Source organism: Phocoena sinus, chromosome 6, assembly GCF_008692025.1.
Source record: "Phocoena sinus isolate mPhoSin1 chromosome 6, mPhoSin1.pri, whole genome shotgun sequence".
NCBI lineage: Eukaryota > Metazoa > Chordata > Mammalia > Artiodactyla > Phocoenidae > Phocoena > Phocoena sinus.
Window position 1 is genome coordinate 3,139,416 of NC_045768.1, and position 13,832 is coordinate 3,153,247.

The 13,832-nt window shown below is 62.2% G+C and overlaps 1 protein-coding gene across 1 annotated transcript in view; it reads left to right on the forward strand.

The window, feature by feature from the left end:
* COL5A1 (collagen type V alpha 1 chain) overlaps positions 1–13,832 on the forward strand; it is a 163,621-nt gene that overhangs the window by 134,377 nt on the left and 15,412 nt on the right. Inside the window, 19 exon segments of the mRNA XM_032634394.1 lie at positions 729–782; positions 864–971; positions 1,805–1,858; positions 1,959–2,066; positions 3,248–3,301; positions 4,725–4,832; positions 5,423–5,482; positions 5,729–5,785; positions 6,634–6,687; positions 7,223–7,276; positions 8,050–8,157; positions 8,276–8,329; positions 8,421–8,474; positions 8,800–8,907; positions 10,079–10,132; positions 10,987–11,022; positions 11,416–11,469; positions 11,961–12,216; positions 13,137–13,249. Of these exon segments, the coding sequence (XP_032490285.1) occupies positions 729–782; positions 864–971; positions 1,805–1,858; positions 1,959–2,066; positions 3,248–3,301; positions 4,725–4,832; positions 5,423–5,482; positions 5,729–5,785; positions 6,634–6,687; positions 7,223–7,276; positions 8,050–8,157; positions 8,276–8,329; positions 8,421–8,474; positions 8,800–8,907; positions 10,079–10,132; positions 10,987–11,022; positions 11,416–11,469; positions 11,961–12,216; positions 13,137–13,249 (1,548 nt within the window).

The following is a 13,832-nucleotide window of genomic DNA, read 5'->3' on the forward strand; positions in this document are numbered from 1 at the left end:
CCTTGAGGTTTTCGGTCCCACAGACATAATCACCGCCCTCCGATGCCGAGGGCTGCAGGGTGTTCCGACAGAGGCAGCACCCTGACGAAACGCCTCTTAATTTTCCCTTAAAAAAAAAATTCTGCTTTAGAAATACTGGTGCGTTCTTGCAAACGGCGTGTCACTTGGCTGGCAGCTCCGCCCGGTGGCCACGGAAGGAGGCCTGCACTGCGGGCCTTTTCGCCGGGCGTGTCTGTTCCCAGGCAGACAGTGACCACGTCCCTGTTGACCCGGGGCCAGGCAGGCTCCCCGGGACAGCGACGGCGTGCGGGCCTCTCTCACGCTGTCCCCGTGCCGACAGTGAAATGTGCTTGGGGGCAGGCACCGTGCTGCCGGGTGTGGGCTTTGGAATCAGTCCCTCGCTCGGCCACGGCTGAGCCACGTGATCACGGTCCTCGTTTTAAAATGGGGCCTCTGGGGCCTGTGTCATGGGTGTGTGGTGGGGGCCGAGGTGATGCACGGTGGCCTCTGGCAGGACGTCGGTGTGGCTGTCCCCCCGCCGCTGACGGCACATGCTCAGGGTTGAACAGAGAGCATCTCGCATTCCAGAGCCGGCAGCCTGGCCCAGGACGGCCAAGCGTGGGTGCGGCCCCGATGACCTTGGCTGCAGAGCCCCTGCGCGCGCTGGCCTTTCTCCCTCGGCCTGAGCTGTGACTCAGGAAACAACTCTCTCTGTCTCTTCCCCACAGGGTCCACCTGGGCCCACAGGACCTCAAGGCCCCATTGGACAGCCAGGCCCCTCTGTGAGTATCAGAGAGTCCCCATCCCTCGAGCTGACGTGGCCCCGTACCTGGCCCTCACCATGCTCAACCATCTCCCTGTAGGGAGCTGACGGCGAGCCAGGTCCTCGTGGCCAGCAGGGCCTTTTTGGGCAGAAAGGTGATGAAGGTCCAAGAGGTTTTCCCGGTCCCCCGGGACCCGTGGGGCTGCAGGTAACAACAGAGTTTGCACGGTGGCTGGGGGTCCACGTCAGCTGATTCCTGCATCTTTGTGACGCCTTCCCCTCCCCTCCCCTGCCCTGCCCGGCCCTCCTGTCCCCTCCCTCCTGTCTTCTGAAAGCTAAGGCAAGGCTTCAGGGGCGTCTCCATACATGACGTGCCGACACACCCATATTCACTTCTCTTAACCGGTGCCATTTGTGAATTTGCTCATTGTAGAAATGTTGGAAACTACAGATAAACTGTTAGAAAAGGAAACAAAAACGGCTTCTCAGCACGTGGTGGTGCCTCTCCACACCTCCTGAACGCCTGTGCTCACACACACGCACACGTGCGTGATTCTGTTTGGTCTTTGCAAACTGCGACTCGCGCTGCGTGTATAGAGAGTTTGGATCCAGCTTTTCCCGCTTCCTTTTATATTACACGTCGCGTCAAATGTCATTAAACCTTCTTGGAACACATCACTTTTTATTTATATTTGAAAACGTGACTCTCAGTCACTGCCTCGTGTCCCAGCATATGGTGGTGACATAATTGATTCAGACATTTCCCTGCTGGTGGCTCATTAGGGTTTATTGTTTTATGGGACGCTTTCAGGAAGCACCTTGTCAATAAATCTTTGCATACTTCTCTAATTCTTCCCTTGCGCTAATTCTGAAACTTGGGATTTGGGGGACGTGCTCATATGTAGCTGTACGTTGAAAAGCACGATCCTGAGGCTTTTGAATGCTCGGCTTGGGGTCTTGCTGGGGAGGTGGTGCAAGTTGTGTGCTGGGGGGATAGAGCCACGCCCACGTGCCGAGTTTCTGATGAATTCCTGTTCTCAGGGTCTGCCGGGACCTCCAGGAGAGAAGGGCGAGACGGGAGATGTGGGTCAGATGGTGAGTGGCACCGGCTCGTGGAGGCCTGGCCATGGTGGCTGGTTGCTGTTTTGGTAGACGTTTGTGTTTCCTCTGGGCTCAATGGCTCTTCTTCTCCCAGGGTCCCCCAGGTCCCCCCGGCCCCCGAGGACCCTCCGGAGCTCCAGGTGCTGACGGGCCGCAAGGCCCCCCAGGTGGAATAGGCAATCCTGGTGCAGTGGGAGAGAAGGTGATTCACGCCCCGTCACTGTCCCGGTGTATGACGTGCGCGTGTGTGTGCGTGTACGCGTGCGTGTACCCGTGTGTGTGTCCACCGCGTACACGGTGCACTGCTGGGCCATTCCTGCCAGATGCATTTTGAAACTTAGAAGATGTGTGCAATGGACCTGGGAGCCCTGCCCTTACCCAGGAGATTTTCCAGATGATAACACCCACCAGCAAAGGCCCCGCCACCTCCTCCTCTGAGATTTGGCTCTGATAGACATAGTTATCTATTCCTTGAAGTGTGTAGTTGCTACCTTTTCAACTCCCGTTTCTGTCAAATCCTGTTTTCTCATAGCCCCGGGTCCTCTCCATCTGATCTGGTTAATGTCAGGGCTTGGGCCCTGGAGATGACGCGAGCACACTGGACATATGCCCGTGCACACGTGTGTACGTGCCTTACGTGCGTGCACGTGTGCAGCGGGCGAGACGGTGCCAGAGTCTGACTCCACCTGGGCCCAGGAGTTTGCACTACTTTTAAAGCACTTATCCCAGTTCCTCGGGGGTAAGAGGAAGGCGATGGATGTGCTCCCCTGTGTTTGCACTCCTTTCACGCCGTTCCAGAACTTGTTTTCTGACATCAGGCCATTCGGCTGAAAGAAGTCTCCCATCGCTGCTCACGTTTTACGATAGGAAAACCGCAGAGGAACGCCCCTGCTGAGACCACCAGTGAATGGCGTTCGACCTCTGCTCAGAGCAGCACGCCCTCCCCGTGCCCTCACCACCCGCCACAGGGCACGTCCCAGCTTCGGCCGCCGCCACTCTCGCCCTTCCTGCTCTGTCCCGCCTGCCGGCAAACGGATCTGCCTAGCTGTCCCCCTCCTCCTTTCACCTGGTTTCTCTCAGTCGTCCTCCAAAGCTCACCCGCAGCATCCCTTCCTGGGGAAAGCCATCTTTAATGCCCCCACGTACCGTCCGCGCCCGCTCCGCGTGCGTCACGTGCCTGTGTATGTCACTGTCGCTTTACCCCTGGGTCCCTCACCTGTCTCTCCTCCAGTCCTGGGAACCCTCAGAGGACAGTGACCGCGTCTCACCCCCGGCCCCCTAACCACCACCCCCCAGCCCAGTGTCAGGGACGACTCGCTAAATGCCGGACGCTGGAACCACTGTTCTCGTCGCTGCTGTAACCGCATCACGTTTCCTCCTTAGGGTGAGCCCGGCGAAGCTGGAGAGCCTGGCCTTCCCGGCGAAGGGGGCCCCCCGGTGAGTGGGTGGGCTTTGGGGGAGGAGGGGGATGCGGCGTGGGTGGGTCCTGGGTGGGAGGCTCCTGTTCTGCCTCAGTTTCCCCATCCTGAAATGGGAGTCACGTCTCCTCTTGTGCTTACCTCACCATCTTGCTGGAAAAGAGCGGGAGTGCCGTGGTGAGGGAGCGTGTGTGCGTGCACGTGTGTGCCCGCGTGTGTGCGTAGACGTTAGTGACGGACGCCCAGGACAGCCGTCCGGAGCGTGTGTGCGTAGACGGTAGTGAGGGACGCCCGGGACAGCCGTCCGGAGCGTGTGTGCGTAGTCGGTAGTGAGGGACGCCCGGGACAGCCGTCCGGAGCGTGTGTGCGTAGACGGTAGTGAGGGACGCCCGGGACAGCCGTCGGGAGCGTGTGTGCGTAGACGGTAGTGAGGGACGCCCGGGACAGCCGTCCGGAGCGTGTGTGCGTAGACGGTAGTGAGGGACGCCCGGGACAGCCGTCCGGAGCGTGTGTGCGTAGACGGTAGTGAGGGACGCCCGGGACAGCCGTCCGGAGCGAGTGTGCGTAGACGGTAGTGAGGGACGCCCGGGACAGCCGTCGGGAGCGTGTGTGCGTAGACGGTAGTGAGGGACGCCCGGGACAGCCGTCCGGAGCGTGTGTGCGTAGACGGTAGTGAGGGACGCCCGGGACAGCCGTCCGGAGCGTGTGTGCGTAGACGTTAGTGAGGGACGCCCGGGACAGCCGTCCGGAGCGTGTGTGCGTAGACGTTAGTGACGGACGCCCGGGACAGCCGTCCGGAGCGTGTGTGCGTAGACGTTAGTGAGGGACGCCCGGGACAGCCGTCCGGAGCGTGTGTGCGTAGACGGTAGTGAGGGACGCCCGGGACAGCTGTCTGCGCTCCAGGACCCTCTCACTGGCTTCCGTAAATGTGGGGCCCATGGCTGTCACCTGGTCAGCCCAGACCCGGAACATGCAGACCTTCGCAGGTCGGATGAGCCGTGTCTTGAGGCTCCCCCGAGGGCAGCCCTCCGGCCCAGGAGACGGCTGTTGGACAGAGGTCTCCTGGGCTCCCTCCACCTGAGGACCACTGAGTGGGTGGGCGGCCTGGGTCCCTGCAGCCCCTCGGGGTCCACGCTGCCTGCTGTCTCGTCAGGAGTCAACCCTGCCCACCTAGCAGTCGGGTGTCGGCCTCAGAGGCCCCGGGAAGCCAGTGGGCTACTCGGGCCCCCTCATGGCCCCAGGGGAGCCAGACTCCCGCAGGGAGCTGCTGAGGGTTGGCGGAGCTCGGGAAGCCGCTGGCACCCACAGGGGCCGAGGCCCGGCCACAGGCATGTGCTCCCTTCCTCCCCGGTGCCCGTGAGGAGCACACCTCCGGCAAGCTTCTTGCTCGAGGCAACCGCGAGGCTGGCTCTGGGAACACGGTGCCCGCCTTTCCCCCGCAGGGACCCAAAGGTGAAAGGGGAGAGAAGGGTGAGTCGGGCCCTTCTGGTGCTGCTGGACCCCCTGGACCCAAGGGCCCTCCCGGAGACGACGGTCCCAAAGGCAGCCCCGTGAGTACCTGGGAGATGCCAAGGGGCCCCTAGATCATCATCAACCCCTAGAGCTGCCTGCCCATCGCTGGTCTTGGGGTGATTTCCTGAGGTGTAGAGGTTTCCACACCAGCTACTGAGCCAAAACAGTGGAGGTGGGAGAGGGGAGACGTGGGGCGAGGGGGACGCCTCGGAGGCCATGTCTGTGGACCAGGCAGCTTTCTGGATGGAGCAGGCTCTGTGCGGCCCCTCTCCCCTCCTGCAGCCTGCCCCGGCTTTGCATCCGGAGGGTCTGCAGAGCAGCGCCTTCTAGGTCCAGCTTCCAGTGTCAGCCGGGGGCTCCAGGAACAAAAGTGTGGGCAAGAGCCTGCCCTTTGAGGGCCTCCAGAGGTCGAGAGGGCTGGCCCACGCTGCTCGCTTTCAGGCTTGTGTGGCTCACATGAGAGGATGTTCTGGAAAGGCCTTGCTGTGAAGGGCACCGAAGTGTCAGAGCTAGTGGGATGCTCTGGGGCTGGACGGCTCAGGGCGGCAGTCTGACGCATGCCACGCGGGGCATGCGTGCTCCAGGCCGGGTTGCTGAGGGCCCCAATGCCTCTCTTCCTCTGTTTCAGGGCCCGGTCGGTTTTCCCGGAGATCCCGGTCCCCCCGGAGCAGCCTGGCCCCCGCGGTAGGTGCTCGAGGTGGCAGAGCCCCTGGGTCCCCACAGCCCATGACCCGCCTTGCTGGCCCCGTTTTCTCCTTTCCGGTTCTGTCTGTTAGGACTCTCCTTTCCCACTTCTGAGCGCCCTAGGCACCGGCACCTCTGGGATGGAATTTGATTTTGGGTGAGGACCGGGGACGCGTTGTGTGTTGGTGCCTGAAACTCGGGTGCCATCCAGGAGGCAGAAGGAACTTGCTTTTGGCCCCACAGGGTCAAGAACGGTCCCCCTGGTGACAAAGGAGATGACGGTGAAATCTGGACAAACGGTGAGTCCGCCCAGGACCTCTAAGGACCCTGACGCAGCTCCTCGGGGAGGTGTCAGGGCTTGGGGTTTACAACTTGCTTTGTTCATTTCTGAGAAAAACCTACACCCAGTTACCTTAGATTAGTGATTCAACAACCACAGGGGGCCGAGAGCTCCCTCTGAGGAACCTTGAAAGCTGGGGACCCTCCTCCCAGAAGGGGAAACGCGCACACAGTCCCGACAGTGGTTCTGCACACAGAGCGCGGCGTCCTCGACCGCCCCACCCAGAAGCACCCCCACCCCCCCCACGTCAGGATTACCTGTTTCTGCCCGATTGGAGTCAGATGCTCTCCTCAGAAGGCTCTTTCCACATCAGCCCCTGGAGCTGAGCTCACATTAGACGTTGCCTCTCACCTGATGTCAAGTGTTCTGAAACGTTGCTTCAAGTTTAGAAAGCTTCGGGACACCGGCTCCGGGGCCAGTACCCCCGGAGAGATGTCTGCTGTTCTGCCACTCCCTAGCCGCTGACCCAGGACAACACCTGCCCTCCCTGTGCCTCGGGGTCCACTTCTGCAGAAGGGGTGCTGGCAGGCGTGGTGGGAACGTTCCCCAAATGTAGCAGAACTGCAGGTGGCAGGCGGGTCCCTTACGCCGCTGCAGCCCACGGGCTGAGTGTAGAGGTCAGAGCAGAGGATTCCAGGACCACCTCCACTTAGGGCTAATTCTGCAAAAGAAGAGACAGGCAGTTTTAGGGCTGGCCGAGGACAAATCAGACTGAAAACTCTGCGTTTTTCTTAGCCTCAGACCCACCCAGCCCTGCCACGTCTTAGCTTAACTGTCCCTGATTCCTAAATGCTCTGTTCTCTCTCTGACACCAGGGATCCCCGGGCCCTACTGGTGAACCAGGTCCATCTGGGCCTCCGGGAAAGAGGGTAAGTGATGCTGCAAGGTGCCCTTGCCCGTCAACCTCCTGAATGGAGCGTGCCCCTCCCCAACCCCGGCTTGGACCCTGGGGCCCTAGGCGGCTCGAGGAGGAAACTGCTTCCGTTTGAAGTGCTCAGCTTCCTGCCTCATCATCAAATCTCAGACCCACTAGGTCGATGCTCCGCTCCGTTTCGGGTGAGCCTACTGTTGACGCCATCAGTAACGGCCTTCGTGGGAGAAAAACACCCACGGAGCTGAAAAAACCCCTTTTCCCCGGGGTCAGACCTTTGGAAAAGCCAGAACAAGCTAATTGAATGATCCAGTCTCTCTCTGGGGCTGCAGTAAACTTGGCCCCTTGGTATGCAGCCAGGAAAGGAGGCTGCTGGAGTGCCCTCTCCGCAGCCCGACCAGGGGCCTTTTCTGGACGTGGAGGCCCTGGGCCTCGTGCTAAGGGCCTGGGAGTGACCTCCACGGCCCCTCCTCAGCTCCTCACTGAGCTTCTGCGGACCCACTTGTCACGTGTCGCTCTCTTGCTCCTTCCAGGGTCCCCCCGGCCCCATAGGTCCCGAAGGCAGGCAGGGAGAGAAAGGAGCTAAGGTAAGTGCTTTTCAGCCCGGCCGTGGTCACGACCGCGACCACGCATAGACCTTACGGAGCGTGCCTTGGCACGGTGGCCTTAGGGGTGGGGACTGGACACATACGTGAACGTGAGGAGAGGGGCAGGTCGGGCTCAGAGGGAGGCGGGCTGGCTGCGCCTCTGGGTCCGGGGTCCCCGACTCTGCTGTCACATTCTGTCTGCCCCGCCAGCCTGAGTGGGGGAGGCCAGTGCTGGGTGCCCTCGGGCCTGGCGTTGACCCGGCCAGGCCTCAGCTGCCTTGCCTGCGAAGCAGAGATGGTGACGGTGCCCAAGTCAGGGCTGAGGAGAGAGTGGGGTGCCCGTGCGGTGAGGATAGGGTGCAGCCCTGTGCCCAGAGCCCTCGAGGCCGCTTCCCCCCCGGGAGGTGCTGGGCGGGGCCTCTTCTTGGAGGTGCTCCGGCATTGCCTGAGACGGTGATGGAACTCGTCCAGCCCCACGTCTGCCCAGGACATGGCGGCCGTGCCCACCAGGAGTTCCGCGCCAGCCATAACTGCTGCTTTGGCCATGACAGCTGGGAGGCTGGAGCACAGTTGACTGTGGACATTGGTGGGTGGAGGATTGAGCAGGGCGGCCTCGATAAGGAATGTGGAGAATCGGTGGCAGCCCCTGGATATCTGGGGGCATCTGGGGTTCTCTCCAAGGCTCCTTGGGGTTTCTGAGCAGCAGTTCTGGGCTGGGGTGACCGGAGCCTCAAGCATTGGGGTCCCACCGTGTCCTCCTTGGTGCCCTGCAGGGAGAAGCCGGCTTGGAAGGCCCTCCTGGGAAGACTGGCCCCATTGGCCCCCAGGGGGCCCCTGGGAAGCCCGGGCCCGATGGCCTGCGAGGGATCCCTGGCCCTGTGGTGAGTGGCCCCCGGGGAGGCCTGGGGGGGCGCGGCTACAGAGGGAGGGGAGCAGGGGTGGGGATGGGAACGGGGGTGGCCAGGGCGGGGCTCACCCGGAGGGTCAACTGTGTTTCAGGGTGAGCAAGGTCTCCCAGGAGCCCCAGGCCCCGACGGCCCCCCCGGCCCCATGGTGAGTCCCGGATATGCTCCCGAGGAGACCCCGGTGGTGGCGGAGGGCGGGATTGGGAACGAGAACTCTGATCCCGCTGCCTCCCCCGCAGGGTCCCCCAGGACTCCCTGGCCTCAAAGGAGACTCTGGACCCAAAGGGGAAAAGGTGAGATGGGGCTCCAGAGGACTCTGTGGTTGAAACTCAGGCCCCGCAAGTACCCGTGGTTTCAAACTCAGCAAGGTGTTGTTGCTCTTCCCCCACGTTCGTCACGCGCTCAGCGTGAGGACACGAAGGAAACAGACACATGTGACGTGGAGACCCGGCCCCTGCCCTCAGTCGGGGGCCTGCGAGGCCCCGTGGACGGCACCTGCCCTGGGCCTGTGTCCATTCCAGGCAGCCCCCAAGGCAAAGATGTGCTGCCACGTCTGGCTGGCCCACGTTGCTGGACGGGAGGTGTCGCCACCGCCAACGCCCCTTCATTTGCCCACAGGGACACCCAGGCTTGATCGGGCTCATCGGACCTCCGGGCGAACAGGGAGAAAAGGGTGACCGTGGTCTCCCCGGCCCGCAGGGCTCCTCTGGCCCTAAGGGAGAACAGGTGCGTGGGATGCTGGCTCTGTGTCCAAAGACCTGAGGTTCGTTAGAGCCGGAAGGACTTCCCCGCGTCCATCAAATCAAGATGGGGACAGCTGAGGGCACGGGCTCGCCCAGGTGACAGCAACCTGGGGCAGAACTGGAGCCCAGCCCGGGCCCACATTAGCCCTCGTGGTCCTGGTGACCTCAGAAGTGAAGGTCATTTCCCCCCACTCTGTGCGAGACCCTGTGACCCAGCTCATTGTCCAGGAGGTCACTGGCGTTGCTCAGCCACATCCTTGCTCCCACCTTGACCCCGTATATGCATACCTGACCCTAGACTTCCCTGGGAACCCCTGTAGCTAATTGGAGTTTGAAGCCCCCAGGAAACCACAGCCAAGGAACCCTTAGCCTGCAAGTTTCGCCGTCCTGCGCCTGGGAGCTTCTTGCAGTGGATTCCACGGCCAGGAGAGGCGGGGAGCGAGTGGAGGCAGGGGGCGGGGGGACCTGGCAGGCTGGTCTTTCCCGTCCCCATGTCAGGGCCACAGGGCCGCACTCCAGCCTGTGAATGACCGCTTCCCAAGCCAGGTGTGACAGGCTCACACGTGTCCCTGTGCTCTGCCCACCTTGGCCTGCACCTGACCTGGAAGAGGACAGGACGTCCGAGACAGAGCTGGAGGCGCAGAGCCGTGAGGCAGGGAGGAAGCTTGTGGGATGACGTCCCCCCAACCCGGCCTCGTCCATGGTGTCTCCCTGTGGCACCGAGACCTGGAGAGAGGGTCAGCTCAGAGGCTGCAAACTCCGAGTGTGGGAAAAGCCACTGGGAGGCTGGATGGACAGACAGAACAGACAGGACCCCAGGACACTCTCCGCCCCCTGCCCCGGGGCCCCTCCTTCGGGAGCGGAAAGCAGCCAGAGGGGACCAGGCAGGGACGGTTCACATTAGAACATTAGAAGGCAGCGTTCACACTCAGCCACGCCCCCGCCGGGGCGCCCAGGGTGTGCCCAGCAGCGCCGGGGTGCCCAGCCTCACAGCAGGTGTTCAGGCCCTGCCGGGCCCAGCAGGGAGCGAGGGCTCCCCTCGCACGTGGCCGGCCCGTGTTGGGGTAAGAGGCCAACGAGAACCGAGGGGCGTGGCTGCAGGACAGGCTCCCTCCTGACCCAAACACTGATAACTGCGTTTCTGCTCCTTTCAGGGTATCACTGGTCCTTCGGGCCCGATCGGCCCCCCGGGCCCCCCTGGCTTGCCGGTGCGTATCTGGGAGGGGCGCGCGTATCTGGGAGGGGCGCGCGGCTCCCTGGGTTGTCCTGGGAGAGTGGGGGGATGGGCCTCAGAGTTACAGGGAAGTCCTGGGACCCCCTGGGGTTGGGCCACCGCCCAGGTGGCCCTGGTGCCCCGCACCACAGGTTGATCTGCTCGTTAATTCACACCCGCGTTCCAAGCAGTGGAAACAAGGAAGTGGGGTCACTGGGCTCTGGTTTCAGGCTGGGGAGGAGAAGGGGGCAGCCTCTGTCTCCGGGCATTGTAGGGCGTGTGGACAGTCCATGGTAGGCACCCTGGGGGCGGCAAAGACGGTGGCTGGCCCCCCGCCTTCCCCGTCGGCATGAGCAGGGCCAGCCTGGCCTGGATGTGAGGAGTCGGGGTCCTGTCTTCTAGTCACTAGCCTGGGGCCCCCCCATGCAGCTGGGAGACCCAGGACTGCAAAGACATCCTCCGGCCTTGAGTCTCTTCTCGCCCGAAACTAGTCAGCCTCTGAGCCCCACCTGGGCCCGAGTGCACGTGGCCCAAGGTGGCCCCGTTTGGTCCGATGCTGGCCCCTGCTGTGGGCTGCTGCGAGGGCTGGAGCGGCTCCGTGTCAGGGCCTCTGGCTGCCTGAGCTGTGATTTCCCTGCTGGGGCGGGTGGGAGGCTGACCCGGGGCACTCGGGACCCTCCTGGCCTCCGTGTGGGTGAGCGCCTGCCCCCGCCCACCTCCCCTGTCAAGCAAGTACAAGCGTAGACTCTTGGAGGGGGGACATGGGCGCAAGGAGGGCGTGAAGAGCAGGCTGGTGCTGGGAGGGGAAGGGACCGCCCACCAGCTGACGCTCTGCCCCTCTCTCCGCAGGGCCCTCCTGGTCCAAAAGGTGCTAAGGGATCCTCAGTAAGTGGTGTTGCCCCTGACCGGCCCATGCCATCCGGGGGAGGGATGTGCATCCCCTTGGATGAGAACCACCCTGGGATCCCCCTTCCCCCTTGACTCATGGGGCCGGTCGTTCACACCCCTCCTCTGTGGCTGGGCTGCCCTGAGCTCACCTCTACCCTGAGTCATCTCAGACGGAGGCTCCCTGCCTTGCAGAAAGGGCTCTGTCCCCCTAAGTCCCCTCCTTGGGGTGTCCAAGTTCTCACATCTGGGACTGGGAAGGGGCCCCAGCATGTTAGGTTTGCCCCTCCACCTTCTCCACGTGTTTCCGGGGATCATTCTAGACCTCAAGGGGGGACTCAAGTCACATCAGGCCTCAGTGACCAAGGTTGGTTCTCTTCTCTTTTTCCCCAGGGTCCAACTGGCCCGAAGGGTGAAGCAGGCCAGCCAGGACCTCCCGGCCTGCCGGTGAGTAGACCTTGAGGACTTGGGAGCCAGATGGGGGTTCTCCTAACACCGAGGGAATCGTGGAAGCAACTGTTTGTGTGGTTCAATCCCAAAACGTTATGAAACGTGTGTGGCGGGGGCGGGGGGCCTGTCCCCTTCCGCAGGACACAGGTCAGCCCAGGGTGCTTCTGCCTCGGAAGTCTGGTTGAGGAGAGAGGAAGGGGGAGGGGTGTGTGTGTGCGCGCGTGCGTGTATGCCCAGCTGCCTCTGTGTGCGCACGTGTGCATGCATGCGTGTGTGTGGCAGGAGCAGGCAGCCCTAGACAGGGCCCCGAGGGATGGGTGTGGAATATTTCCAGAGACAGAGAAGAGGGAAGGAGACTGTACTACCAGGAGGGGCCGGCATCTGCGACCCAGGACCCTGCAGGTGCGGCCCTGGCGGTCCCGGCCCGGCCGCCACCCGGGGGCCGCCTCGTCCTCTCCCACCCGTCACTGTCCCTCTTCCACACCCAGGGTCCCCCAGGCGAGGTCATCCAGCCCCTGCCGATCCAGGCGTCCAGGAGCCGGCGGAACATCGACGCCAGCCAGCTGATGGGCGAAGGGGAGGGTGAGGACTACATGGACTACGCGGACGGCATGGAGGAGATCTTCGGCTCCCTCAGCTCGCTGAAGCTGGAGCTCGAGCAGATGAAACGACCCCTGGGCACGCAGCAGAACCCCGCGCGCACCTGCAAAGACCTTCAGCTCTGCCACCCTGACTTCCCCGACGGTAGGGCGACCGTGGGCCCGGGAACAAGCGGAGGGGTCGGGGCTGAGCAGCCGGTGTGGCGGGAGGGACCCGGGCCTGGGCGGGCACGCACCTCGCTCGGCCTCAGGTCCCTGTCCGTGCAGTGGGGATGCAGGTCCCCCCTTGTCACCTGACGAGGCATCGTAGTAGGACGGGAAGCTGTCCTGGGAGGCCGGGGAAAGAGGTCAGGGCTGTGAGGTCACGCAGAGCCAGGGTCTAGTCTAATCTTAGCCACTGTCTGGCAGGTAACCTGCTCTACCCGGAGTCCCATGATCCCTATCTACAAAATGGGAATTAAAACACGTGCCTATCAGAGGACGTGTATACAATGTATGAAATGCTTTGGGCCTGACGTGGTGTTGGCCACAGCTGCTGTCAGTGTTGGCAAGAGTCCTCGTGCTGGTGTTTGACGTTGTACTTGGGAAAGTACTACTTAGACTCCAGAGCTTCAGTCCCATTCTCACCATTAATAGCCAAGCACTACCTACCTGCTAGAAAATAAGATCACACTGGCTTGCTCTGGGAAGGATGAACTCTTCTGCAAGATTTAAGGGGTGCCTGTGGTTCCAGTTGACTCGGATCCTAAGTACGTGAACTTCTAGGAGTTTTCCTGGAGCACCTCTGGGTTCCCATCCACCCGCCGGCAGGCAGAGCCACCCTCCCGGGTCCCCAGAGCTTGGACCCCGTGGGCCTCACGCTCCAGCCGTGCTCTTGGTGATGAGTCTGTCGCTGTCACTCCGTGGGCCCAGCAGGAACAGCGGGATGCCATTGGGCAAAGCCCAGAAAGGGCTGTGTGCTGGCACTGCTGGACTGAGATGTGGCAGCTGCTTCTGGAACTGTCCAAGGAGCAACCCCCCCCACCTGCCTCCCTCCCTAACCCCAACCCCAACCCTGCGATCCAGGTGAATACTGGGTGGATCCGAACCAAGGCTGCTCCAGGGACTCCTTCAAAGTCTACTGCAACTTCACAGCCGGGGGCTCGACGTGCGTCTTCCCCGACAAGAAGTCCGAGGGGGTGAGTACCCGCCTCCTTTGCCTCCTCTCCCGGTGGGGCCGGGCCAGCGCTCCAGGTATCTCACGTGCGAGCAGCTTTAAGGATGAAAACCAGAAACGGGCCAGATCTAAACTCAAGGCTGTTCCTCCGGAAGTAGACTTGAATCTGCCTTAGGAAGAAATTTCTAGCAATGGGACGGGCTTAGTGCAGCCTCATTTGTGGAAGTTGAAGGGGTGGTTGGCTGTGGCTGTCTTCCCCCTACCACGCCTGGGGCTGGGATTTCCGCCACTGGTTGGTCAAATCCTTCCTAAAATGACCCTACAGTTCTGACCTCAGAGCAACCTGAAACCCATGGAAGGACTTTGGGGAGCGAAAGTGACCCAAATACGTCTTTTAGAAATTCTTAGTGTCAGCTTCCTGGGTAGTCGCTCCTGAGTGCCATGCGTCCCTTAGTCTGTTTAGCGAGGTTCTGATCCATGGAGACTTTGTGGGGTGTCGATCTGAGTCTCCTCTGTGGTCTTTCAGCGTCCTCGCCTCTGTGGTGGGGTCTCTGTGTGTGCGGAAGGGTGTGAACCAGTGTGTGTGGATGGGCGTGCAGATGGTG